Source organism: Trichomonas vaginalis, chromosome V (assembly GCF_026262505.1).
Source record: "Trichomonas vaginalis G3 chromosome V, whole genome shotgun sequence".
NCBI classification, from domain to species: Eukaryota; Parabasalia; order Trichomonadida; family Trichomonadidae; genus Trichomonas; species Trichomonas vaginalis.
In genome coordinates this window covers 28,320,498-28,347,022 of record NC_067207.1, presented here as the reverse complement: position 1 = coordinate 28,347,022, position 26,525 = coordinate 28,320,498, and the positions used below count along the sequence as shown (strand labels likewise).

At 32.3% G+C, this 26,525-nt stretch overlaps 15 protein-coding genes across 15 annotated transcripts; 6 read left to right on the top strand and 9 right to left on the bottom strand.

Moving 5' to 3' along the window:
* Positions 1-1,923: 1,923 nt before the first annotated feature.
* Positions 1,924-2,187, top strand: TVAGG3_0418430 (protein ubiquitination; the record flags this gene model as incomplete). Its single annotated transcript, XM_001310168.1, has 1 exon — positions 1,924-2,187. One exon carries the CDS (start codon positions 1,924-1,926, stop codon positions 2,185-2,187), a length of 264 nt encoding a protein of 87 aa, XP_001310169.1.
* A 139-nt stretch (positions 2,188-2,326) lies between these two features.
* TVAGG3_0418420 (protein ubiquitination) lies at positions 2,327-3,328 on the top strand (the record flags this gene model as incomplete). The annotated part of the gene is made up of 1 exon (XM_001310169.1): positions 2,327-3,328. The coding sequence occupies one exon, from the start codon at positions 2,327-2,329 to the stop codon at positions 3,326-3,328; it is 1,002 nt and encodes a 333-aa protein (XP_001310170.1).
* An 88-nt stretch (positions 3,329-3,416) lies between these two features.
* On the bottom strand, positions 3,417-4,067 carry TVAGG3_0418410 (Transcription factor IIA (TFIIA), alpha-helical domain family; the record flags this gene model as incomplete). Its single annotated transcript, XM_001310170.1, has 1 exon — positions 3,417-4,067. One exon carries the CDS (start codon positions 4,065-4,067, stop codon positions 3,417-3,419), a length of 651 nt encoding a protein of 216 aa, XP_001310171.1.
* Positions 4,068-4,492: 425 nt separating this feature from the next.
* On the bottom strand, positions 4,493-4,972 carry TVAGG3_0418400 (uncharacterized protein; the record flags this gene model as incomplete). The annotated part of the gene is made up of 1 exon (XM_001310171.1): positions 4,493-4,972. The coding sequence occupies one exon, from the start codon at positions 4,970-4,972 to the stop codon at positions 4,493-4,495; it is 480 nt and encodes a 159-aa protein (XP_001310172.1).
* A 74-nt stretch (positions 4,973-5,046) lies between these two features.
* TVAGG3_0418390 (uncharacterized protein) lies at positions 5,047-6,121 on the bottom strand (the record flags this gene model as incomplete). The annotated part of the gene is made up of 1 exon (XM_001310172.2): positions 5,047-6,121. A coding segment is annotated over one exon (1,075 nt), but the record flags the coding sequence as incomplete, so codon positions are not given.
* A 358-nt stretch (positions 6,122-6,479) lies between these two features.
* On the bottom strand, positions 6,480-7,865 carry TVAGG3_0418380 (spectrin binding; the record flags this gene model as incomplete). Its single annotated transcript, XM_001310173.1, has 1 exon — positions 6,579-7,865. The coding sequence occupies one exon, from the start codon at positions 7,863-7,865 to the stop codon at positions 6,579-6,581; it is 1,287 nt and encodes a 428-aa protein (XP_001310174.1).
* Positions 7,866-8,359: 494 nt separating this feature from the next.
* TVAGG3_0418370 (uncharacterized protein) lies at positions 8,360-9,152 on the top strand (the record flags this gene model as incomplete). The annotated part of the gene is made up of 1 exon (XM_001310174.1): positions 8,360-8,995. The coding sequence occupies one exon, from the start codon at positions 8,360-8,362 to the stop codon at positions 8,993-8,995; it is 636 nt and encodes a 211-aa protein (XP_001310175.1).
* A 435-nt stretch (positions 9,153-9,587) lies between these two features.
* Positions 9,588-12,078, top strand: TVAGG3_0418360 (EF-Hand calcium-binding domain-containing protein 6-related family; the record flags this gene model as incomplete). The annotated part of the gene is made up of 1 exon (XM_001310175.1): positions 9,691-12,048. One exon carries the CDS (start codon positions 9,691-9,693, stop codon positions 12,046-12,048), a length of 2,358 nt encoding a protein of 785 aa, XP_001310176.1.
* Positions 12,079-12,596: 518 nt separating this feature from the next.
* On the bottom strand, positions 12,597-14,936 carry TVAGG3_0418350 (uncharacterized protein; the record flags this gene model as incomplete). Its single annotated transcript, XM_001310176.1, has 1 exon — positions 12,659-14,923. One exon carries the CDS (start codon positions 14,921-14,923, stop codon positions 12,659-12,661), a length of 2,265 nt encoding a protein of 754 aa, XP_001310177.1.
* Positions 14,937-15,337: 401 nt separating this feature from the next.
* Positions 15,338-16,063, bottom strand: TVAGG3_0418340 (uncharacterized protein; the record flags this gene model as incomplete). Its single annotated transcript, XM_001310177.1, has 1 exon — positions 15,340-16,062. The coding sequence occupies one exon, from the start codon at positions 16,060-16,062 to the stop codon at positions 15,340-15,342; it is 723 nt and encodes a 240-aa protein (XP_001310178.1).
* A 1,053-nt stretch (positions 16,064-17,116) lies between these two features.
* Positions 17,117-17,425, top strand: TVAGG3_0418330 (spectrin binding; the record flags this gene model as incomplete). Its single annotated transcript, XM_001310178.1, has 1 exon — positions 17,117-17,425. The coding sequence occupies one exon, from the start codon at positions 17,117-17,119 to the stop codon at positions 17,423-17,425; it is 309 nt and encodes a 102-aa protein (XP_001310179.1).
* Positions 17,426-17,772: 347 nt separating this feature from the next.
* On the bottom strand, positions 17,773-19,634 carry TVAGG3_0418320 (iron-sulfur cluster assembly; the record flags this gene model as incomplete). The annotated part of the gene is made up of 1 exon (XM_001310179.2): positions 17,841-19,616. The coding sequence occupies one exon, from the start codon at positions 19,614-19,616 to the stop codon at positions 17,841-17,843; it is 1,776 nt and encodes a 591-aa protein (XP_001310180.1).
* Positions 19,635-22,282: 2,648 nt separating this feature from the next.
* Positions 22,283-23,316, top strand: TVAGG3_0418310 (serine-type endopeptidase protein; the record flags this gene model as incomplete). The annotated part of the gene is made up of 1 exon (XM_001310180.1): positions 22,283-23,035. The coding sequence occupies one exon, from the start codon at positions 22,283-22,285 to the stop codon at positions 23,033-23,035; it is 753 nt and encodes a 250-aa protein (XP_001310181.1).
* Positions 23,317-23,404: 88 nt separating this feature from the next.
* Positions 23,405-24,414, bottom strand: TVAGG3_0418300 (ribonuclease inhibitor domain-containing protein; the record flags this gene model as incomplete). Its single annotated transcript, XM_001310181.1, has 1 exon — positions 23,437-24,414. The coding sequence occupies one exon, from the start codon at positions 24,412-24,414 to the stop codon at positions 23,437-23,439; it is 978 nt and encodes a 325-aa protein (XP_001310182.1).
* Positions 24,415-24,563: 149 nt separating this feature from the next.
* TVAGG3_0418290 (Wnt-binding factor required for Wnt secretion family) lies at positions 24,564-25,872 on the bottom strand (the record flags this gene model as incomplete). Its single annotated transcript, XM_001310182.1, has 1 exon — positions 24,589-25,872. The coding sequence occupies one exon, from the start codon at positions 25,870-25,872 to the stop codon at positions 24,589-24,591; it is 1,284 nt and encodes a 427-aa protein (XP_001310183.1).
* Positions 25,873-26,525: the final 653 nt, after the last annotated feature.

Sequence of the window (26,525 nt, the reverse complement as noted above, 5' to 3'; positions counted from 1 at the left end):
GAATTTACTCCTCTAATTTGTGTATCACAAAAACGTCTCTTGAAGTTGTTAAATATCATATCTCTGTTGTAGCTTATAAAGAATCAAAGGATAAAGATGGGAAAACATGCTTCGATCATAGAAACAATGACATAAGAAAAAATTTATCTTCAATATGAATATCATTCGGCTAATGTTGCAAATTCGGAAGATAAAAAAATGATTTTTGGAAATTTTTATGTATGATTCTTTAATTCAATCCATGTATTTGTTGCATGAACCTAACTAAAATCCAATCTTTATTCATTATCACTTTCCTGTGTTCTTTCGATTAAAAAGTGCAAATGAATAATGGATGTTCTTAAGGATGTCAATTTGGAAGGAAAGTGAGAAAATTCCTAAAATGCTAAAAATGAATTTTCCAAACGTACTTTTTTATCCGATTTTTTTGATTTTGAAAAAAATTTGGAGAGAAGAACTCTTCGTTTTTGAATTTTATCACGATGGTTTTAAAGTATATTAGACACATGTATTGATATTACTATTTTTGTATATTTTGAGAGAAAATCCCCAAAAAGTAAGAAAATCTAAGACGGTTTGAGAAACTATATAAACTATTGAAAATTTGAATTAAACTTCTAATTTGGAAAAAAGAAATTTGGAAAGAAGAAAATTCAAAAATCGAGATTTAGACTCAGCATCAAATGGAGAACAAAATGTTTCTTCATATGAAGGAAAAAAATTTTCTTGAGAAGAAATAGAGTTTTTAAAATTTTATTGTATGTAATGAAATAAACAAATATTAAAATTATTTTTTGATAACAAGAAAATTCCCAACAGAAAATATTTGAGACAAAGAAAAAAGAAAATTGAAAAATATTACTCTTCTTTATATTTCATGAGATTTTAAATTTATTCTCATAAAATTGACAATTTTATACGTTTAGATGAAAATAAGTGATTTTGCTTGAAATAAAAGTTAATGTTTGCTTACAGCTATCAAATAGATTTTTGCTATTTTGATTAAAATTTGTTAATCAAATTAATAAATTTTTTCAAAATATCTTAAATATCTGGATCACTCACTGATACAATGAATTGAACGATAAAAATAATACAAACTCAACTAAGTTTCCTGTTTTTCAACTAAAAAAAATTATGCAAATTAAATTAAATTGTTTATTCAAATATAAAGCAAAGATGAAGTAATTACAGTTATCATAAACTTTATGAATAACTCTGTAATTGGTTCAGATTTTCGTAAAAATATTTTCATTAATATCGATAAGAATACGTTTACCTACTATCACAACATATCGATAAACGAGAGTAGAGTGATTTTTATCATCGAAACTTTTTAAAAGCTGTAAGCTGGAAGTAAAAATCTTGTTTTTTCTGAGTCAGTTGTAGAACTATTGATGTACGAGTTATCATTGTGATGTAGAAGGATGTCAATGTACTGACTGAAGGATATGAAGTGAATTGAATTTCATTGAATTTCAATTTGATCAAAATTTGTTGAAATGATATGAATGTGTCAACATCTGTATCACTCTCTTTCACTCCTTCCCTATTCTTTCGAGAACGAAGCTAGCTCAGCTTTCGCTGAGCGAATTGACACTTTTGATGCCCTAAACGTACATATTCTCAAATTTATCGAAAAAATTATACCACCCAAACTAGTATATTCTTATTTTAAATATGATATTATCCTTAGAAATCACACTAGAATATATTTAAATCAACTTTTAAAAAAGTTCGAATCCTGCGCGTCTCACTTTTTAAATTTTCCAAAAGGAAAATTATATTCTCCTAAAACGAAAACAATTTTCCGAATTGACATCCTTAATGTTCTTCTAAAATTTATTGAGAAATCTTGATTTCTGCGATTATTCACTGGAATTTAATAGGATTTTTAGAAAACGACTTTCAAAATTTTTTTCGATGAGCCAAGGTCTGACTGTTGATTTTGATTATATCGCTAACAACATTCAAACATATATCGAACAAGATAATTTCTATGATATTGTAGATAAAGATGACATTCCAAAAGTATTAGAAAAAGTCAATCTTAAATCTAACGATTTCTCTACTCTTCTTTCTCAAGGCAAATCAAAGTACAGTACTCCCAAACTATTTTGTTTTATTCGGAAATGCAATGTTTTAATTGATTCATTCGAAGACGCGATTAACGTTCTTAATTGCTAAAAAAAGAACCTGAAACTCAAATCTTGTCGTTCATTAATTGATTACCTTAAGAAATACAACGAAAAAAATTAATTCAAATTCAGAAGAAGTCACACAATTAAAATCCGAAATTCAAACTCTCAAATCAAAGATCGCTACGATGGAAAATGAAATCAACCAATACAAAAACGAAGGAAAACAATACAAAGACGAAATATCTAATCTTAATAACAAATTTAATCAAATTCAAACAGAAAATACAAGATACAAAGACGAAATATATAATCTTAATAACAAAAACAGTCAATTAAATCAATCTATCAATGAATTTGCAAAAATATGTGAAATTCCGTTGAATTCAAATGATTTTGATTCAGTTTACAATTTCCTTGAAGAACTTTCAGATAAAGATGATAAACTGAAGATGTCTATTTCATGTGCAGTTGGATTAAGTGAAAAGAGAGATTCTGATCAAAATACTCCACTTATTATGGCATGTGTTAATGGAGATCTTCAATTAACAAAATCTCTTATTGAAGGAGGTTGTGATAGAAATGCAATTAGTAAATTCGGAAACAATTGTTTAATTGAAGCATCTGCAAATGTACATTTTGAAATTGTAAAATATTTAATTGGAGTTGGTTTTGATAAAAATTGGCGAAATAAAGATGGATTTAATGCAATTCTTTGTGCATCATCATACGGTCATCTTGAAACAGTTAAATATTTGATAAGTATTGGTTGTGATGCAAACTCTAAACAAAAAGATAATGCAAATTGTATTTACATTGCATCATGGAATGGTCGTCTTGAAACAGTTAAATATCTTGTTTCAGTTGGAGGAAATCCAGATGAGAAAGATAATGATGGATTCTCTCCATTAATTATTGCATCGTCTAATGGTCGTCTTGAAGTAGTTAAATATTTGATTCAAATAGGATGCAATAAAAATGCTAAAACAAATTATAATAGTTCTTCACTTCATTGGGCATCAAAGGAAGGTCATTTTGAAGTTGTTGAATATTTAGTTTCAATCCGTGTAAATCTGAATGACAAAGACAATGATGGAAAAACTGCACTTGATTATGCGAAAGAGAAACAAAACGAGAATGAAAACTATAAGAAGATCATGAATCTTCTTCTTAGATCAGGTGCAAAATAATAACAATATAAAATATTTTTTTTTTGATTAGATTTCAAATGTAAAAAAAAATTAAAGAAATTCATAATACTTACATTTACTCAATGTTTTATGAGAACCTTGCCTTATTGTTCGGGCAAGACATTGTACCATGAGAAATGAATAAAGGTTGTCCATTATGAGTTAAATGGATATGTGAGAGCTCAAATTCTTGGATATGCTTTTTACCTTTATCCTTAGTACTTCTGTAATGGCAAAGTAATTGAGAATCTGTTTCAATTTGCGTAAGTAATTCCTTAATTTCTGGATCATCATCAAATTCGTGATCTGATTCGGTTGATGAGTCTGAATCAGAAGAGCTTGACTCAGAAGCGCTCTTCTTTTGAGCATCTGCATTTTCTCCATCATCTACGTCTTCAAATCCATCGTCATCATCGGCTTTTTCTTCCTCTTCTTCTTTATTCTCTTGTGGTGGAGCCTGTGGTACTGCTTGGAAAGGAAGTTGAAAATCAACCAAAATTTGGTCTAACGTCTTAATTTCCGAATTATTGCTGGTGGAAATAAAACTTTCGGGCTTGGCCATGTTAATGTTGATTGATTTCATTGTTTCATAAGCCCAATTATCTCTAAATTTGTCTAAAAGTCTTGGATCATTTCCACTGTTTCTCCATAAGTCGCGCATAGATTCTGTAACATCTTCGATGATTTTGCTATACATGTTAATAGTTTGTTGGTCAGTAATATTATAGTTATTGTACATTTTTAAAGTTTCAAAATTATTTGTCACTTTTTTTAAAAAAAATTCAATCTCTATCATTTCCCCAAGAAAATTGTCTCTGAACTTTACAGATTACAGTAATCTAGTAGAATGTGTTTGTAGGAATGATACATAGGGCGGGAACATCTCACATATAAATTTAATGATATATTTTGCTAATATTCAAGGGTTTAGATCAGTCTTAAGTCAACTTTGATAAAATATTTATGAAGTAATTGACAAATATTGACTGGCCAAAAGACAAGCTTTATTTCCATGAAATATATTACTTTTTTTCAAGACATTTTAAAAAAAGTATCAGTATCTCTAACAAAATAATAATTTTTAACACTATTGGCAATGATAATAGTTGATAATTAACGAAATAAAAAAAAAATTGAATTTGATATAAAAACAATAAACCATTTTTATATATTCTTAAGAGAAACAGCGATATGAGAAAGCATTCTAATTGTTCTCATGCAAGGAGCGTTTGGAGGAAGTTGTTGGTACATGCAAATGATTGTAGACATCAAATCATCGGCATTTGCCTTTAATTTATCATTTCCTGCATTTTGGTCAATGTCAATTTGCAACAAAACTGACATCAAAATTTCGGAAATTCCCTGAGGATCTGATTCGAGAACTGATGCCATCTTTGGTATCAATTCGATCAGTGTAGATTGTTTGAAGCGTGGAATATTCTCTTTGAACTCGTTTTCAAGGACGAAATTGTGAAATTCTTCATTATTGCAAGAAATAGCTTTAATTGCTATCTCATCTGGGTTATCACTTTCCTTCATCATCATTGCAAGTGATTTGACTGATGATCCCGAATGGATAAGGGAATCTTTCAAAATTTCTGTTTCTTTTAAGACTTTCTTAGCATTTTTTGCAAGAGTTGCCATGTGCTTCTGAACGGGAACACTTTGTTCTTTAAGATTCTCAATAAGTTTGAGTTCTCCGTTGTGAATTGCTTCGATTACAGTTTGTACGTGTTTAGAAGCCTCTTTATGTACATCCTTTGATGCAGATATGAATGCCTCATCAGCGTAGACATTATCATCTGTATTAACGTTGTATTTTCGTTGAGTAATGTTTGGATTATAATGTTCATCAAAAACAACGTTGAATTTTTGGTTTGCATCAGCTGCAATTATATTGTAGTCGAGTTTAATAGTAGTATTATTCAGTTCAATGCCGTCTTTTGTTTCAATAACTGAAGAATTTCCTTTCCAAAAGTGCCAAACGTTAAATCTTGGTTCAATAGAAGGCTCCGAAGGATTGTTTGCATTGAATGCTGTAACTGTGTTGTTTGTATATTCAAAGAGAAAATTATCATCAACATAATACTTTTTATCGTCTGTTTGCTTCTCTCTCCAGATGTATGTCTCTTCTGTATCGTTTCTACGCCATAATTCGTAATATCCGTCGATTAAAAATAAAATAAACTTTCTGCTTAGATCAAACCACGAAACGTTCTGTTTGTATTTCTTTTCTTCGTATATTAACTCACCGGTGTGCTGAACAACGTAAAGATCTTTGTTTTGTTTCAAAAAGAAGAAACGCTCGTTAAATAATGGGTCTATTTTCATTTGTTTTGCATTATTTAGTTCATGAGGGATTTTCGTAAAGTTTCCTTCGCTAATTATGCATTGGTTGAAGCCATCTGATGCAGAAAATAAAATAATTGAGTTATTTATTATGACAAACTCATCTGAATTTGATTTAATTTGGAAACCATGAAATGTACTTGGAGAATTTAGATCAGTAACTTTGAGAATTTTGTTTGTTTTGTTATAAATATAAGCGTATGTTTCTGTTAGACCAAATGTAGCTTCGATTTCTTGTTTGGTTCTAACAAATGTTTTAATTTCTTTACCTGCTTCTTCAGCGCGCTCGAAAAGATCTGTACTATTAGATTTAACTGGTTGTTTTGGGTCTTCTTTTGGCGGCTGAATGTTTTCGACTGAAATAGTGGGAGCAGAAATAGTAGGCGCTGATTGAGCTATGTTTTTTTGTGAAGGAATGATTTTTCCTGGGTCAAGATTCAACATTTTTTTTCTTTTTAGAAAATTTTTCCCTAAAACAAAAATCGAAAAATCGAAATTAAGTTAGATTTAAATAGTACTATTTATGTATATTTAATATTTTGTTTCAAGAACTCTTTACTTCAACAATTATCTCAAATTTGATAATATTTGAGTTCTCATAGTGAAAGAATCATCTTTGCTTTCATTTTAAATAGTTGGGATCTTGCAAGTTGTAAAACGCTAAGAAATTACAATGAAATAAAAGAGAATCACAAATATGTCCATCAAACATATTGCATCAGACTCAAAAGCAGCATTACTTGAACCTGCTTCATATGATTTCTTTAACAATATAATATCAGAATAAACAGAATAAATTTAGTTATCATATCAATTTTATTATTGACCTAATTTAGCTAAAACAAGAATTATCATTAAAGCAAATTGTAGCTTATGTTCAAAATGTATTTGATATCATTAATCATATTGAAGATAGATAATTTCTTATATCACGGTTTCCATAATTGTAACATGCTTTTCCTTTATTATTCTTTGCTTCTTTATCAGCTCCAACAGAGATAAGATATTTAACAACTTCAAGATAACCATAATCTGATGCACAAATGAGTGGAGTCCATCCACCATTATTCTTTGTTTCTTTATTAGCTCCAATTGAGATAAGATATTGAACAACTTCAAGATGACCAGTATATGATGCAATAATGAGTGGATTATCTCCATTTCTTTTATCCTTTGTTTCAATATCAAATCCATATTCCCCAAGGCATTTAACAAGTCTGAGATTTCCAGCTCGAGCTGCTTCATGGATAATATAATATTCGGGCGATTTTTCTGTCCCTGCAAGTCCATTTAATGCAATCGACATCATAATTTTATTATCTTTTTCAGATATTTCATCTAAGAATTTATAAATATTTGAGAAATCATTTGATTTCTTTAGTTCAGAAATCTTTTGTAGAAAGTCGTCTTGAATATTGTAACGAGGATAATTAGATTTAGTAGTTCTTATTCTCAATAAAGAATCATGGAAAGAGTTAATGATGATATTATAGTTACTTTCATTACTTAAATTTCGAATTTCATCAATAATTTGTTTGCTGCAAAACTCTAATCGAATATTTTCAATCAATTGGTAAAATATTTTACTTTCTTTTGTGAGTGAAATGACGAATTTTGCTAGTGAATCTTCATCTTTGATTTTGAGTTTATCACTCATGATTATTCTTTGCAGAATGTCAAGTCCGAGTTTTTTCGAAATTGATCTGAGTTTATCTTCATCAATTTCAAAGAAATGAGAGGATATGAAATCTGCACATTTAAATGTATTGTCTTCAGCAGATATATCGAAATAAAATTCAAGTAAATCAATACAATTATTTTTGTCGATTTTTGTATTATCTCTGATGCTCTTTTTATACAAATCAATTAGTTCATTAATATCTAATTTTAATCCGATATGAAAGAGATCTTTCAACACGGTTTCATTGCATTCAACTTCTGATTTCCTATATTGAAGGATATCTTTCAATATATTGTATGTATCTGGTGTTTCTATTTCTGTGGTAATGTCAATAATGGCAATATTATTATCTAACAGATAATTTGCATAGATCAATTTTGAAATTGCAACGGCAAAGTATTTATTAAGAATGATTTCGACGTTATTAATTTTCACAGTTATCTTGTCGCACGTTCGACAGGTATTAATCCTCTGAAGTATTTGATTGTTGAGTTGAAACAACACCATTTATTAAAAAAAAAAATCCAGCAGTATCTGCGGGGAAAAAAATTCATGTATTGGATAGATCACATTTATTTGGATTTGGTTGCACATTCTCAAAATCCAAAAATAATGGTAAAAATTTCACCTATCTACCCTTTGTAATTCGAAATCTTATTAGTTACCAGTTCAATATGGTAATTTCTTATTTAATTCATGAGAACCTATTAAATTTGAACGTTTGTTGGATAATCAAGTTGAGAATCTTGAATTATAACATATCAAATGTTGGGTGATAAAAGCAATATCTTACATGTAACAATTTGTGAGATGCCAGATAGGAAAACAGTCTATCATAATCCAGAAAAATATCGAAATTGATTAAAAATATGGATTTAGGAAATCTTGGTTTCGAATTTGACACCTTTATAATATCTCTATCTATATTCAGGAATAAAAAACAAAACGTTAAAATTCTATAATTTGACACCTTTTTAGATTCGTTATTTTAGAGAAAAAAAATGAGTGATCTACCATTCGCCAAACGTGAGCCACGTGAAATAAAGATGCCAGAACCAACTCCCGAAGGAACATTTAGGCGACTTGGATATTGCACAAATCCAAATCCGCAAGTTGGCCCTCAAAGACAAACTCAATCTGGTTTATTAAGGCAAATGAATTTCAAAAGCGAGGCAAAAAGAATAGATTCAAGACTTTCACAACTTGATAGAAATAAAATGAATGCTTTTAATCAAAACGGTTCAAGGCTTGGACCAGGAATTACAATGTCAACTTCCCAGCAATTCGCAACACGTCACGGAAGTTTACCTGTTGGATATAATACATTCTGGATTTCCAAACCAGAGCCAGATTCAGGAATGCTTCCAGATCCTGAAGAAATGTATCAAACTTCTTACTTGAAAACACCAATTTCTGATATGGATAAGCAGACTCGTGCAATGCATGTCAGTAGTGTTCTTGCTGAAAAGACATTTCATATGGATAGGCTCAAAAAACGTGAAGAACAAGATCAACTCGCAACAGATACTATTAATGAATCAAAGATGAAGAGTGTTCAACAACAACGCGATTACTACAACAAGGCGCTTGAAAACCGGCAAAGATTGGAAAGATTAAGATATCACATATTTGAGTAAGCTTTTTGTTACTTCCGGATTATCAAAACATTTATGTTTTTATTTGTGTTATTATTGTTTGAATAAAGTCTACAAAACCATGATAAAAAAAATAATTTTCTAAAATAGGATTATTTTTGATTCAAACGCGAAAACTGTCATAATCAAGATAAATTCAATTACTAAAACTCTCGTTACAAATCATAAAATTGCAAGCTTTTCTGTTATCATCTTCTTGCTTGGTGTCAACTACCCGATGCTTTAATTAATCTTATGGAATCTGGCAGTTCTACCTGCTCTATTGATATAAGCATATGTGAATTGTGGGATACTCAATAACACAACTCATCTAATTTCCGAGAAATCTAGACCATGAGTAACCTCATCCAAAGTGAAAATAAAACAGCTGATTATATTGAATTATCAGTCAGATAGACAAATTGAAGGTGCTTGAAAGCCTGGTATGCTCATAGAATGTAAAATTGATTGAAAATATGAGTATAAACCCAATGTGATGTCGTTTCATACTAACTATCACTAGTTAATATAATTTGGATATCTTGTATCTTTTCAAATGTTCAACAAGAATTAGATTCATCTGAATTTTATGTGCCTTTCGACCATTAGATAAAATATAAGATTTGGGTATATAGTTGATGTGATTTCCATATTAAAATGAAGTGAGTGTAAAAATCAAGAAAAAAATCTAAACGTAAATGGAAGCTGTTCAGCAACTCATTGCACGTATTAGACAAACCTGCGACAGAAATGCCGTTGATGTCGAGCTTGAGCTTACATCGTATGATCGCAAGCGTAACGGTATTATTTCACCAGTTTCTCTCCACAGATGGATTTCCTCCATTGGCTTGAATTTCACACCACAACAAGTTCAGACACTTGCAGAAGCATTCAAGAAGGGTGAAGGCGTTGATTGGAAGGCTCTTCAGCAAACTATTGAATTATCAAAGAGTTATGACCAAGGCGCGTCAACAAAGACACCAAATTGCACAGAAGAATTGCGCCGCTTTGGATCTGAGCTTGCTCTTCGTAGGCAATCCGTCCGCGAAGTCCTTAAGCAATTTGATCCAGCAAACAAAGGCAAAGTTAGTGCCAATGACTTCTACAGAGCATTTGGCTGCTCTCCACTTACAAAGCTTCTTGTTAAAGTTTATGCCGACACAATTACAGGTTTAATCGATTATTTCAGACTTCAAAACGACGTCCAAACTGTTTCCGTCAAGCAAGTCAACCCAGATGCTCCGATCGATGAACTCCCAGACTGCTTCGTCTTAGTTTGGAGATATATCAAATCTCGCTCTGTAGACTTGTACGGTCTCTTCAAACGCGCTGATTCAATGAACAGCGGCAAGCTCTCCCTAGATGCTTTCATTGCTGCCATCTCATCTACAGGAGCCTCCCTTACTCCAGTCGAATTAAGAGATATCGCTTTTCCATTCTACCAAGTAGACACGGGATATTGCAACTACAAGCAGTTCATTGCAACAGTCGAAGCTTACAAGCCAAGAGTATCCGAAAATGCTCCAGAACAAGAAAAAACTGAGACAAAACCTTCGATTTCTGTTGACAACTTACTCAACGACATTCGCCAGATCATCGTCAGCCGTAGAATCCACGTTAGTGACTACTTTGACCCTCTCGCAAGGCATGGAAACCCAGATTCATGCCCAATTCGCGTTTTCGGACAAATTGTCGCTTCAATGCAACTTTCACTCTCCAACGATGAAATCTTTGCCATCGCTGAAAACTACAGACTCCAAAATGGCGAAATTGATTATCATAAGTTCGCATCTGCCATAACACCACAGCAAACAATGCGTTCTTCCACAACGATCAAAGATGTCATCGGCAATCTCAAGCAATTCCTCGCTACAAGTCCAACAACTCTCATGCAATCCGCATCTCGTTTTGATCGTGCAAATACTGGCGAAATGACCGTCGAACAATTACAATCTGCTCTTGGCATGATCGGTTTCGATGCCAACCGCGAAGATTTGAACTTAATTTGCCAGCAATATCCAGGCAAAAGGTTCGCCACTGTTTCCTGGCGCGATCTCTGCACAGCTGTTGATCCAGAAGATGCTGAGCTCCGTCTTTCCGCCCGCAAACCAGTCGAAGAAGACGAAGTCAGAGCAAGAGATCCGACCATGGCCGGCAAACCTCCGAAAGCGATCAATCTTTTACTCCTCAACATCCAGAAGAGCGCCAATGTATATTCCCTTCAATCCGAATTCGAGAAAAACGACAGAAGAAGGCGAGGATGCGTTCCAAACCAAGTTTTCCTCGACGTTTTACTCGACATGCAGTTGAACTTGAACCAGTCTGATGTCCGCGGCCTCATCTCTTTCTTCAGAGTCACAGGATCACCGGAAGTCAACTACAGAGAGTTCCTTTCCGCTCTCAACCACGCAGAGCCAGAACCTGAACCAGAACCAGAGAAATCTTACCAACAAGAAAAACCGCTACCAGACTTCGCGCCGATAGTTCACAATTTCCTTCGCAGGTTCAAGAGTTTCTCAAGGATGAGGAGATTATCTGTCTCAGACATCTTCGAGCCATACGATCCACAGCACACAGGATTCATCCAAGTCTTCAAAGTCGCTGCAGCATTCAACAATGTCCAGTTCACAGCGATGAGGGCTGAGATGGAAGATTTGTGTTCTGCATTCAGAGACTCAAGGAAGAAAGAGATCTTCAATTACAAGTTGTTTGAAAGAGCTGTTGAAGCAGAAGATATCGATTCTGAATGGGCTAAAGCTGGAATATCTGGAGAGCCAATCAGTGCTGAAGTAAACAGAGATGCAATGGCAACATGTCTCCAGATAAGAGACAGATTGTCTTGCAAGAGAAGAAGAATTGGAGTTGCTTTCGTCGGAATTCAGTCAGAAACAATTACATCAAATGAATTCCAGAAGAGATTGGAAGATGTTGGAATTGTTCTTCGCGCTGGACAACTCAACGCTTTGTTCAGAAAGTACAGAGTTGGAATCACTGAAGAAATAAGATGGAAAGATTTCTGCACTGATGTTGAAAACTCAAGAACAATTGGTGAATAAATTTTTTTTTCTTCATTTTTTTAAAATTAACAATAATTTTTTTCTGAACCTTATTGAATGACTTTGCATTTAGATATTCAAAAACATATGGATTCTAATATCCCGTCTCATATCGCAACTCAATTTGCATTGAACCTGTTAAGATATCTTCTTGAAAGTTCAATTCGTTAGCAAAAATTAAATCATAATGTTTTTTGGTATAAACTTATTCATGATCTAGTTTTTAGATGAGAATGAAAACATTGCACCTTTTTAGTCATTTAATTGTCTCTCATTCCAAATCTAATTATTCCTTATATCCAATGTTTTTTTGGGTATAATTTTGAAGGATGAGAAACAAATATTAATACCAAAATGTTATACCTAAGTTGTGAAATTCGAATTAAAGTCTAAGCTTGTATTAATATTTACTCTAATGAATATAATAAGTTTTTGATAAATCTAATGAATATAATATGTTAAGTATGAGTGGATATGTTTTGATTTGTTAATTGGCAAGCATAGATGATTAAGTTTAATGTAGTTTCAATCTAGAAATATACTTATAATTCCTAAAAGAACATAAAGAATTTTTATTATAAAAAACAAATAAAATTAAATTTAAATGATTTCATCCTAAGAATGCGGGATTGATGTTTAATGAATAGGCTGGTTCTTGGTTACAAAGTGTAGCAGTTTCTATTTTAGGTTCGAACTGTATTTCCGATTCTTCTCCAAGCTTTAAATTTGCAAAAGCAACTGAAGCAGTTTTTTCAAGAGATTTTTGTCTCGAAACAACTCTTTCCAAGGCCAGTATCTCTTTATTCTTTTCTTCAAGGAGAATATGTAATGTCTCAATCTCCTTCAAGCTCTGCTTCAACTGCAGCTTCATATCATTAGAAATATCAACGTATTGCGATAATTTTGTTTCGACCAATGATTTGTCACTTTTTGTTTCCTCGATTTGTTTGTTTAGATCATTGATTTTCTGGTTTAGTTCAGCATGTTGTTGTTTTGCAGCAATTAGTTTTTCTTGCAATGTCTGAACAGCTCTGCAAGCTTCTTGGTACTCTTCTGATGGTACAAGAAGAGCTAATTCTTGTTGCATTTCGATTATTCTCTTTTTGAGGAATCTTGTTCGTTTTCTTTCGATTTTATTCTCATCTTTGTGTGTATTTAATTGTACAGATAATGTCTGGTTTTCAGTACTATACTTTTCTCTATCTTTAATGGCTTGAACTAGCCCAGATTTACAATCAACTAATTCTTGTGTTAATAAACGGAAAGATTTTCTGACATCATCAATCATTCCTATTGGTGAATATATTGGCCTGCCTTTGAATATACTCAAAGCCTTTTCATCTCGATATGAATTATTAACTTTCATTTTTGAGATCCTTTTTGCCATTATCACTGATAAAACTAACGCTCGAACATTTGTTAGTTCAGGATGAAGTGTTAAATGCATCTTTGCAACCTCTTTCATCAACTTTGAATTTGTAATTTCGATTGATGAAGAGAATTTTCTTTGGAATTCTAGATTTGCTATCTTTTCATCTAGTTCATTTATTCTCTTCTGTGCTCCATCCAATGAAGACTTTAATGCTGATACATATTGATCTTCCTCTTCTTCTTTTTGCTGTTGCTTAGCAGCACTATCATTATTAGTTACATCTAATGCTGCTTTTAGTCTTGCTTTGAGTTTCTCGTTCTGACTTTGAATTGATTTGGCAAGATTTTCTGTTTGTATAGCAGATAAGATTCTTTCATGCATATTTGTCCAAGGTCCTTCAATAGGATCTGGTTCAACACCCAAATCATTGGATATTGACTTTCTTTCAAGCTCAATATGATCAAATAATAATTCTTTTTCTTTCAAATTCTTTTTAGCTTCCTCAAAGTTCTTCAGCTGTTTCTCCTGCAAGTCAGCTTTAGCTTTGAGTTCTTGGTTTTCAAATTGAAGAGTACTAATTTGCATTGCATTGTCTTCTTTACTTTTTTCAGAAATTTCTTGATTTTGTGATAAATCATTTGCTCTTTGCTTTTGCCTTTCATAGTCGATATTGAGTTGTTTGAGTCTCATTTCTAAATCTGCATTCTGGCGCTTCAAATCTGCAATCTGGCGCCTATAATCATCTGTTTGCAAATTTGATTCTGATTCTTTTTGCCTGAGAGTAGATTTTAATGATTTATTTTGATCTTGTTGAGCCTGTAGACTCTCTTGTAGTTTCGATATTCTTGTTTGAAGCTCATTATTCTTACTTTGAAGTTGAGAAACTTGATCTGAAAGTTGACTTGAGCGTTCAAGTGTTCTATTATGATCATCACTTGAAAGTTTGCTTGATTCACGTTCTTGATTTAGATTTTCTGAAACCTGACTGATTTCATTTTTCAATGAATTATTAGCTGTACGTAATTCGTCAAGTTGCATTGAAAGAGATGATATTTTATCGCGTAAAGATTGGTTTTCTTGCTTCAGTTGGGATTTTTTCGATTTAGATTTGTTTAATTTGATTGATAAATTCCGAATTTCTGAAGATTCCTGATCAATTCTAGCTTCAACATCAACATAGTTAACAGCATTTGACTTTTCTGATTGAGCTTTAGCTAAAGCAATACGCAATTGTCTTTCATTTTCTCTCAGATGTTCGATTTCTTGTTGCATTTCGTTCTTTTGGAAAGAAAACTCAGCTTCTTGCAGATTAAATCTTTCCTCTGTAATTTTGAGTTTCGCTTGTAGCTCTACAGCATGTTCCTGAAATTTTAGAAGTTCGTTGACTTTGTTTTGGAGGCATTCGAGTGTAGTATCTTGATCATAACCTTTCTCTTTGATAGAATGAGAAAGATCTAGGTGTTGTTTCAAAAAGTCTGAGTCAGAAGAAGGTATTTCATGCATATTTGTACGTTAATCGCATTTCACTTCTTTAATAATTTGGCAATCATTCCATCAAATATCCGAATTCAATTGAAAAAATTGCTAAAATCAGAGAATTAAAAATTTGAGAACTGTTATTGATTATATTAAAGCGTGAAATCATTAGATCTAGCTAATGTTGTTTTAACTTGATATAAATTTAGTAATAAACTCCATTAAAATTAATAAATAAAAATATCAAAATTAACTTATGGAAAATAGAATTGCTTTATATCTGTCCGAAAGTATATATTAGCTTTCCATTGCCAAATCAAGTATTTAAAGTTGATAATTTTATAAGGAAAATAATTCCTTCAAAAATTAACTCTCGTAGATAAAAAGGAAATGTAAGAACAATTATTAATGGAAATTAATTATAAACAACATAACATTTTATTCTATTCAGAGCTCTTGTTTTCTTTCTTAACATCAGTAGGATCTGGTGTAAGGGAATTTTCTTGTACGTATTTTTTGAGTAAGGCGACGGTGTATGGCTCGCAATTACTCAAATCTATCGTTAATTCATCATCTTTCGAAGAATAATTAAGCTCATAGTGCATTAATATATCAACTATATCAACAATTGCTTTATCAGTGGGTGGATTTTTGAGTATTTCGTGTAATTCTGATAAATCTATTTCATTTTCAGCGAAAATTGAAATATCTACATTTGTATTATCACGGCGTATGGTAGGCTTTGCCATTTTCGTATGTATTTTGTTAATAAACTCTTCATGTGAGTCTGAAATGTCTGATAGGACACCTTCAAGAATTAATGATATTTTTTCGAGTGAATCAAGTATACTTCCGCTACCAGAGTTAGATAGATGAGATAAATTTTGAAGTATATTATGACAGATTGTTTGGAGTCCAAGAGATTCTTCCGTTTCTGCACCAAAAAGCCTTGTCGAGTTTTTAACTGAGTTTTTTATATCAGATGCAAATGAATCAACTGAGTTATAAACATTTTTTTCAAGATTTTGGCGCAATTTTTCGATTGGAAAGGCCATATAGACATTTTCCCCGTACGATTTCAAACTTTCAATAACCGCACATCCAAGTGGCGTTTTGAGCTCATCTTCAAATATATTTAAACACTGTGTACGGAGAAATGGGTCCATGTAGCAATCAAAAAAGTGACATTTAAATTATCATTGAATAAAATAAAATGCAGTAAAATTCTCTTAATATTAGCATTAGCCGAACAAAATTACTATCTCTCATTCTTTTATTTAGTAGAGGATCTCATGTTTTCTTTGTTATCTTTATATCTAAAATTAAATGATTAAAGCGTCAATGTCTATTATAATATATATATATTGTTAACTCATTTTTACACTATCATCACGAGCATCGATAGATATAGAAGAAATATAGGAACAATGTCTAATTTTGATCCAATTGAAAATTTTATACAGCTTCATAAATTAGCATTGTTCATGTGAGTATAATTTAACCAAATTTTGAGTTACTATATTCTTATAAAAAGCCATTATTTTATATCCGAATGTTGTGTGGTAAATTAAATATATCAAATTTGATTTTATTGACTAAAGAATCATGGTAAGTTTATATCTTCGCACTATGGATCATAAAACTTTATTTAACATTTCATTCAAAAAGAAACTATAATCGTGCGTTTATTAATACATAATATTTAGAATAAACAAGCGAGGTTCCGCCATTTATTCCTTTGTCCATATAGGTAACTATATTAAAATGCTAAAACGACTGGCATTTGAGAAATATGAATAATAAATTTTATTCTCTTCTTTAATTCTATTAATAATATATGGTATTCATACTTTTTCTCAAATGGCAGATCATTAGCCCCGATCACAATTACCTCTCACAATCTTGAATAATAATATTATTATCTGGATGAAAATCCTATAGCTTCGACATCTCTATTGTTATCGTGTCATTTCATATCTATGAACTTAATTAAAGTTCATAAATTATTTCAGAATCTTTGAAATTATTGTTTGCCACATGTTTATCATATTATTTGTTTCTTCTAATGAATTTAAAAGATACTTATAAGGTAAAATGCAAACATATCCATTTATAAAATTATTAAAGTCTGAACATTACGTTCAATCAAATAGATCCAGCGAATTGCTAGATATCTGTAAATGCAACATTGATTCATATATTGCGTTGTATCAGCTTTAAATGGACAAAGAAGAAGAATTAAAAGAAATTTACAAAATGATCAAAACTGAATTGATTGAATCAAAGAAATATCCACCAAAAAAGATTATTGAAGGCATTTTAAACATAATCCCATATAACAATCGTTATACAAAGTCATATTTATCTCTTGCTAAACTCATCTATGATGGTTATCATGTTAAAGAGGTCAGAAAAGTTCGTCTTACTTCAAACTTCTTGTTTTATAAAGAATATGGAATTAAATTAGGCAAGTTTGATGATTTAGGAAACAACCGAATTTCTTATTTCACATGGAATAAATATCAATGAAAAAAATAGTAATGGAGAAACCGCTCTTCATACTGCAGCACATAATGATGGTAAAGAAATGGCTGAAACTCTTGTTTCACATGGCACGAATATCGATGAAAAAGATAATAATGGAAATACCGCTCTTGATATCGCAGTCTATGAGTCATTTAAGCGACATTGGATCGTTAGGGAGGAGACATTTCGCATTCTATGTAGTTTATATTCCGATGGGAACTTTAAAGATCGATGGGAAAAGTGTTATTGGAGTAAAACCAATTGACATGAAATGATAACAATAGATCTTTTTGACCTCGAAAATTTTCTCGTTGTATATCTAAAAAAATTGAGAAATTAAGCAATATAATAAAAGTGAATAACTCTTTAGGTATTTTTATAACAATTCCCTTAACTTCTCTTTCTATAATTGACAAACTTACCACTTTGGATGGTGCTTGAAGTGTGTGTGGAGAAGTTCGTGAGCGAGGTGTGAATTTGGTTTGCCGAGGAACTCCTTGTAGACTCCCTTGATGAGTGGGTTCTCGTGAGACTTTCTGCATTCCATCTTAGCATCGATGTTGTAGATAGCAGCAAGTCTGTTATCAAGAGAGACTCTGTTCTTTGGCTGTGGTGTGCCACCGCCGCAGACGCAGCCACCTGGGCAGGCCATGATTTCGATGAACTTGATATCCATGAGTTCTGGATCCTTCTCGCGGAGTCTGTCGAGGAGCTTAGCTGTGTTAGCAATGCCGTGGCAGACAGCGACCTTGAGCTTTGTACCATCGAGGTCGAGCTCAGCGATTCTGAGTCCGTCCATACCTCTGACTGGGTAAATGTTGACGTTTGTGAGCTTCTTGCCTGTGTAGACTTCGAAGGCTGTTCTTGAGGCAGCTTCCATAACACCACCTGTGGCAGCGAAGATCTGGCCAGCACCAGAGCCGAAGCCGAAGATGTTATCGAACTGTGTATCTGGAAGGTTGTTGAAGTCGATGTTGGAGAGCTTGATCATCTCGACAAGTTCTCTAACTGTGAGAACCATGTCTGTTTCCTTGAGGCCAGACTTTGTGCGGAGTTCTGGGCGCTCAACTTCATCCTTCTTGGCTGTGCATGGCATGATGGAGAAGTTAAGGACATCCTCCTGCTTGACGTCAAGAAGCTTTGGAAGGTAGTTCTTGATCAAAGCAGAAAGCATGCCTTGTGGTGAGCGGCAGGATGAAAGGTTTGGAATGAAGTCTGGAGCGGACTGCTCGACGTAGTTAACCCAAGCAGGGCAGCAGGATGTGAACATTGGGAACTTGGCGTTTGGATCTCTAAGGCGGTTGACAAGTTCACCAGCTTCTTCACAGATTGTAAGATCTGCACCGTAGTTTGTATCGTAAACGAGGTCGAAGCCGAGGGCCTTGAGAGCAGAGACCATCTTGCCTGTTGTGACTGTACCTTCCTTGTAGCCGAAAGCTTCAGAGAGGGCAACACGAACGGCTGGAGCAACCTGGACAACTGTGATCTTCTTACCCTTGTTAGCAAGGATGTCGAGGGCCTCCTTAACCTGGGACTTCTCTGTGATGGCACCGACTGGGCAGTAAAGTGTGCATTGGCCGCACTTGATGCAGGATGTTTCCTGAAGTGTGACACCGAATGTTGGCTGGATTCTCATCTTCTTGGCACGGTTGCCGAAGATGATGGCGGATGTGCCGGCGACTTCTTCGCAAGCACGGATGCAACGGCCACAAAGGACGCACTTGGATGTATCAAGGCGGATAGCGTTTGTGGATTCATCAATGCCTTCCTCGGAGCAGATCTCCTTTGTCTCGGCCTTGACGGAGTAGGCGACGTTCATGTCACGGAACTGGCATCTGTGGTTAGCAATGCAAGCTGAGCATGTTTCATCGTGGCAGTCGAGGAGTTCCTTGAGGTTGTTCTCAACGGAGTCGCGAACGTTCTTGGACTTTGTGTCGATCTTGAGACCATCCCAAACTGTTGTAACGCAAGCTGGGGAGAGCCACTTGCCATCGCATTCGACAAGGCAGACACGGCAGGAAGCCTTCGGTGGAAGGTTTGGATGGAAGCAAAGTCTTGGGATTCTGATGTTGTTGCGGTCGCAAAGTTCGAGGACTGTTTCACCCTTCTTTGCTTCTAATGGCTTACCATTGACTGTAACAGTGATGTTACGGAGAATGTTTGCTGTGGAATTAATGCCAGTTGAGGCAAGCATCCTTTTATGAAATTTGAACTTATCGTTCCTATTCAATTTAGACGATGGCGACGGCTTTTTAATTGAAAATAGAACATTTAATTAAATAGATAGTATTTAAGTGGTTCATCAATATTTTATCATTTAAATATTTTTGGAAAAAAAGTCAGAGAAATGAATGAATTTAATGATCATTAGATTTGTTATGCAATGTAATCTCCTAATTAATAGGAATTTTTAAAAAATAATTTTGAAAAATATTAGTTGAAAATATGGATCTACTAATATAGCTTGATGTTTGGTTCGTATTTCTGGGTGGATAGTAGAATTTTGTATGAGCCGATACAAAAATTGAATGTTAAATGTTTCGTTGATTTCTATCACAAAAAATTCTATTAATTCTGTAAAATGCTCCCTTCTCTTATAAATTCATAATCTATTCATAAATGGAACACAGTTTGTCTATGTCAGAATTGATACCGGAGGTTATTGTGAATGGTCGATTTGTTTCATTTTACAATTCCGAACATAATCAATTTCTCTATTCAGGATTCTCTCCAAGGTTAATGTATTTTATGTTATTTATGCGAAATCAAATGTGATATGACAGTTTTGATTATTGAACCATACTCACAGATCGAACTCTTTTAATGAAATTATAATGAATCTTTTTAATTGGGAACTATGGATGTGAATTCGATATCAAACAAAACATTATTGCTCGATTCTTCAATATTTAATTAATCGTTTTCTCTTGGAATCTTTAACTCCCAGCAAAAGGTGATACTCCAATACCTCAGAATCTCGATGCAAGGTCAATTTAATTGAAAAAGCATCGTTTTCTTACTTCTCAATATAATCTTTTTTCAAAGGGTAGCTTTGGACTGTTTGGATAACAGTTTTGGATTATATAGACCAGTATAATGATGCATTTTCGATCATTTCACTGACCCACTTAGATTTTACAATTCACAAAAGAACTAGTGCAAATTCTGCGACTTTTCAGAAATGATTCAGAGGTTGCGAACAGAACCGTTTTTGTTGTAGTTAGATTTCTTCAATAGACTCAGAGAAGATTTCATATCTAAACATTACAGAAAGAAACATTTAGTTCCTCATTTACCTATGAACTCCTTACATTACGGTATTCCTGATTACAAGAGTATTTCGTAAAATACTAAAGACATCTTCGTTCCGAAATATTCCATTACGATCCGAATCATTTGTAATCCATCCATATGAATTACGTCTTTAAATATGTTATATTTAATATGAGATATTACTTAATTTACAAGAAAATACTAAATTTTGATTAATTAACTAAAATGATAATAGGTAACAAATGTCCTACTAGTCAATAAGCTATTTTCAAGATTAAATTTGATAATTCACGACTATATTTTATAATTATTTTAAAATGTGCGACGATCATAGGTCTGGGACTTTAATCTTTTAAATTAATGTGTTCTCTTCTTATGTTTTGATTTTCATGAGATTTTATGTTATAACATTTCGAAAGTATTGCTTTAACAAGTAATGACTCAGCCACGCGTGTTGGTTGATAGCCAAAATGACAATATAGATTTAAGTAATAGCACATTAATTGAAATATAAAGATTTAAAATTGATAAGATATTTCCCCAAATTTAATAAATATATGATATTTCGATTTATATGATGAAATTTATACTTATGTCATATTAAATATAGTCGAAATCATTCATTATACATGAAATCACTCAAATTGATTTTCAATTCAAAATAATCGTTTTGGATTCAAATAATGATATGCATAGCGAATATATAATAGTAAACAAATTCTCCGTTTTTCCCCAAATTTTTGCACACTTCACAATGTCCTATTCAATTAAGAAGCATTAAATTATTATTTTGCTTTATTACATTGTACATAGTCTATATAATCCTTTATCATTTGAATTATCTCTGAATTTTACTTTTTAAACGTGCACTATCTAAATTTAAACGGCCACATTTTTATTTATCAATATGATTGATATCATTCATATACAAAATTGATTTGATATTGAAATTTCATATGATTTTGAAATTTACTCAATTTTTCTAATGCTAATGGCCCCATTTCTAAAGATCATCTAGATCTTTCATTTCCATAAAGTTTCATCAGTATATCCATCACGGTTGCCCTAAGATGATTTTCCTGATTGTTTGATATCTCCGTATAAAATTTCAAAAATTTATCATTTATTTTACAATACACTCATTTAACTTTTCTTACCATGACCTCCAATGTCTAAGCACATTACAATTTCTGTTGTTTTTACGTTTTTCTTAAAATATATTTTATTTTGATAATTAAATGCTAAAGGCATGCATATTATATTTTAAACATGCATTTTACTAAACTCTGATAATATTAAACAAATCTAAATACCAGATCGTTATATTTTGAAATTATATTTATATTATTATATAAAAATAATTTCAATAGTTTACATTCTTATTTGGAAAACATTTTTATTTTGAGCATCTATTTTTCCTTAATTGAACATTTAATCAGATTTTTTTCTAATTCAATTGTGTCATAAACACAATTCAAAAGATTTGAAATAGAAAACATCAATATTCTCTACCATGAGAAATTGATTAAGATATTTCAATAAAATTGGCTTTTTAAATTAGCGCAAAAAAAATTGACAAATTTTGCAATGAAACTCCACAGATTCCCATTTATTTATGCAATTTCAATCTTGATCCTATGTGGATGTTTTCTAGCTAAAGAATTTTATATTCCAGTCCCTGTTATGTGGAAATTTGCAATGATTCCTTCCAAAATCTTGAAATTTCAAATTTGGAGATTGTTAACCTATCACTTTTTCAACACAAGTATTGTTCATTTATTGATATGTGTTGCTATCTTCTTCCACATTGGTAATGATTTAGAAAATAAAGTTGGACATTTTGGCTTTGTAATTCATTTATTCATTCTATCGATATTAATTGGAGCTTGTTACACAGTTGGTGCCTTGTTAACTATATCAATTGACTCATTCAAAACATTTAATTATCCAATTTTTGGAACATTTAGTCTCAGTATGGCAATTTCTGCAATTGATGTTTACATTACTGACCATCGCTATAAATCTGTATTTGGAATCATCCATGTACCTACAAAATTATATCCCTTAGTAATGCTATGTCTTTATCACATTGCATTACCTGAAGCATGCTATTTAAGCTCATTTGCTGGATTGTTAGTTGGTATATTGTATGCTATCACATACTTCCAACCTCCCCCGAAGAAGAGCGATAGAATGAGTAATAAGCCAAGTCCATATGTATCTTCTTTATATCAAGACCATGAATTAGGAGCTGATTCTGCTAATAACTTGCCATTTGCGTTATTTTCTCTTTCTTGGATTGAATCAGATCAAAAGTCCAAGCGTAATGACAAATTATAGTTTTATTTTGAAATCTTGTTTGTAAAAATGCGCGTTTTTGTTTGTAGTTTCTAATTATATAACGCTTTTTTTCCAAATTCCAATTGAATAACAAATTAAAGAATGTATATATCGGTTAAGCATTTATAAATTATGCATTGTTTATACAATGGTGCGTATCCACTTAAAATTGCTGTTTTGGAAACAATAATTTTAGATTCCTTTGATTATTGAAACTATTGGTATGTGTGTTATTATACATTTAACTTTTAGTATGATCATTTTAGATTAAATTGTGTTGCAAATGAAAACTGTATGAATTGTATGAATCTTTCAGCGTATATTCTCTTAGATATAAGAAACTTAATATTAAATGGTTTACATACATATGATAATCTTAGAAAAATATAAAATACAATTTTTCATAAAAGAATTGTGATAAAAATAAATATTTCATAAGAACGGAAGTAATAATTAAGCACGCACGATTTGATAGGTGTGCTAATACATTCAAAACCTTTAATAGGTGAAATTCCTGAAAAATCTGTGTTAAATCTATTGCAGCAATAAACAACGATGCTACCTGTTTCCATTTCATGGAAAAGATTTGTGAGAACTGGTTTATATGAATAGTAATGTATTAATTTGAGAGAAGTACCTAATCTAAAGATATGATCATCGCATTTTATACTGCCATAAAATGTAATATTTTGCAATTTTTGTGTTGCATGAAATACAGCTCGTTCAAATTGACAATCTTGAGTTATTGTAATTGATTTTATGGGAATGTTGTCAAATGCCTGCGTTTTTATAAGTTTAACGGTTTGTGGTGTTGTGTAGTGCTCTATTACAGCGTTGACTTGATAAAGTATAGAAAAATTCTTAGAATACAGATTGTATAGCATATCATGCGCAAAATTAGGGTTATTTTCGTCTACTATGATCTTTTCTAGAACAGTATCGGCACCACATAAACAATGTCCAATTTTCTCCACATTTTTTCCTATTTTCAAAACTTTTATTCTTGATTCAGCAAAGCAATAATCACCTAGATATTTTAACGAATCTACTAATGATAACTCGCCCATAATATGAAAGCCCCGGTCAAAAGCATTGTTTCCAATTTTCTCAAGATTATTAGGGAAAACAATCTTTTCAAAGTGATTATAACGATAAAATGCATATGGTGCTATTTCAAGAACTTCATAGTTGATGCCACCAATTTTAACATTTGAATCAAGAATTAATTCTGTTGATTGAAACGAATTAGGATCGATAGCATTGCATTGTGTTTGGCCTTCAATTCCAACAATAGCAAAGCTGTTTGTGCTATCAATTGTATATGTTATACCATTTTTGGTTGTACTTATTGAAAAATAACTTTGATAAAAATGATACATTGATCTTGTATTGCATAAAGTTCAGAACTTTGTATATTCATTTGTTAAATTTTAGGCAAGATTCTATAGAAATTCAACAGATTTCATAAATTTCGAATAAAATTAATGTTAAATTATCACATTAAAGAGTATTTTAAATTCTAGATGCAAATAATATCAAAATATTTTATATTTTTATTCTAATTTATACTTTTCATCTTCATTATGGAAGAAATTAAATGGTGCAAGCTTTCTGCTTACAAACAGCGAGCAATATATCATTGAGGTACCTGTAACCATGCCAAGCCTTAAGAATTCGGCGCTTCCTTCCGAAATCAGACTAAGTAATTGTTCTAATAAGACAACAACTGTATAGAAAACGGCGAAACCAGCTGCAAACTCAATGCATGTCCAGAACCTGTATCTGAAGTTGTTAGGAACAGCTCTGTACTCTTTATACTGTGTAACAAAGAGTGAAAAAGCGAAAATTCCACCTAAAATTGTTCCAACGATATGTAAAGTTGGAATTCCATCGGAATTTGAAAGGGAAAGTTCGCCGAAGAGCTTCAAGATACCTGGTAATGCCTTGAAAAATGTAGTAACGACAAAGAAAATCCATGCAATGGCGACATTTCCTTCTAATAACTCTGGGGCCCAAGGCCTTGAGAGTGTGAAGATGGAGAGTGTGGAAAAGAGTAGTACACCACCGAATGCATTGTCAAGGACCATAGTTCCGATGATGTAAACCCTGTTTGGTCGGAACAATTTGTAAATTGAAAGTGGTCCATTATAGAAAACGGCCGCGCACATGAGAACAAAGGTAATATAGTGCTCTGGGCATTGGAAGCCAACATACGTAACCATGTAGATCATCATTAAAGCAATATAAAGAATATTGATATATCTGTAGCAAACGTTGATAATAGCAGTTTTGTGGTTACCCATGCAAACCGTTATTGTAGCGGATGCTGTTGTATCGAAATATCTCTTTGGAATTGTAATTTTGAGTTTGAGAGATTTATAAGCAGGATGTGAGTCTGCATAGATCTCAAAATCTGTCTTTGGCTTGATTTCAAGGCTGTAGTATGATCCATTTAATGCTTTTTCATCGCTACCATCGCGATAAACATCAATATGCAAATCATACTCGCGTTGACCATTAAATCCACGGTTATTGTGTCTGTAAAGAACTCTTAGTGTCGGAATATCTGATCGAATATCATTTATTGATTCAATAATTGAATAATTTTCTCCTTCGATAAAATCGCCATATTTAACTGTATGAGGAGTGTTAACTTCGTCTGATGGGATGAAGAATGCAACAACAAGTAATAAAACTCCGAAAATTATGAAAAGAATTTTTAATCTTTTGTCTTCGTATGAATTCTTATCATGTATTGGTAGATTTTCGCATTCTGACGGTGGTTTTAAGTTCTTTGGTGGCTCAATCTTTGGAGTAAGCTTTTCACGAAGAAGCATTTCAGAAAAATTATGAGCGGCCAAACAAGACCTATCGGCGAACCCATCTCATAGTTTTTTTACACGATAAAAAATTCACTGTTCCAAATATCTCTCATTCAGTTAGAATATCTGAGTGTTGTTTCTTTTGATTACATTCCAGCGGATTATTTGTCATTTTATCGATTGCGGTCATATGATATTGAACACAACATTCATTGTATTGATATTGATCTGATTTAAGATGAAAATTGAATTATTTTTTCAAATTGCAGCACGACTACACTTAGGATCTATAATATTGGAAACAAGGTTAAAAATTAGAGATAAATGAGGACAAACCATTTCCTAAGATTTGTTCGGATAACAAATCAAAGAGAAAGTGGTGCTATTGTTATTTTATAACTTAAAATGATTATATTTAATATCATAAACATGTTATTGCAAAATACCCAGATTTTCCTTACTTTTACCACTCCCCATGTAATTTCTGGGGAAAACGATAATTCATTTTTTTTATGGATGAATAGATCGTTTTCCTAGAAAGGACCTCATATCTCTGGCTAAAAAGAGTGTCAGATCCTAAATAGGTTATTGATCTAGTGTACAAATCCAATAAAAAGCCTATTTTTTTGGCTTTTTTGGTGCTCATTTTTTCGAAGATCTACATGAAT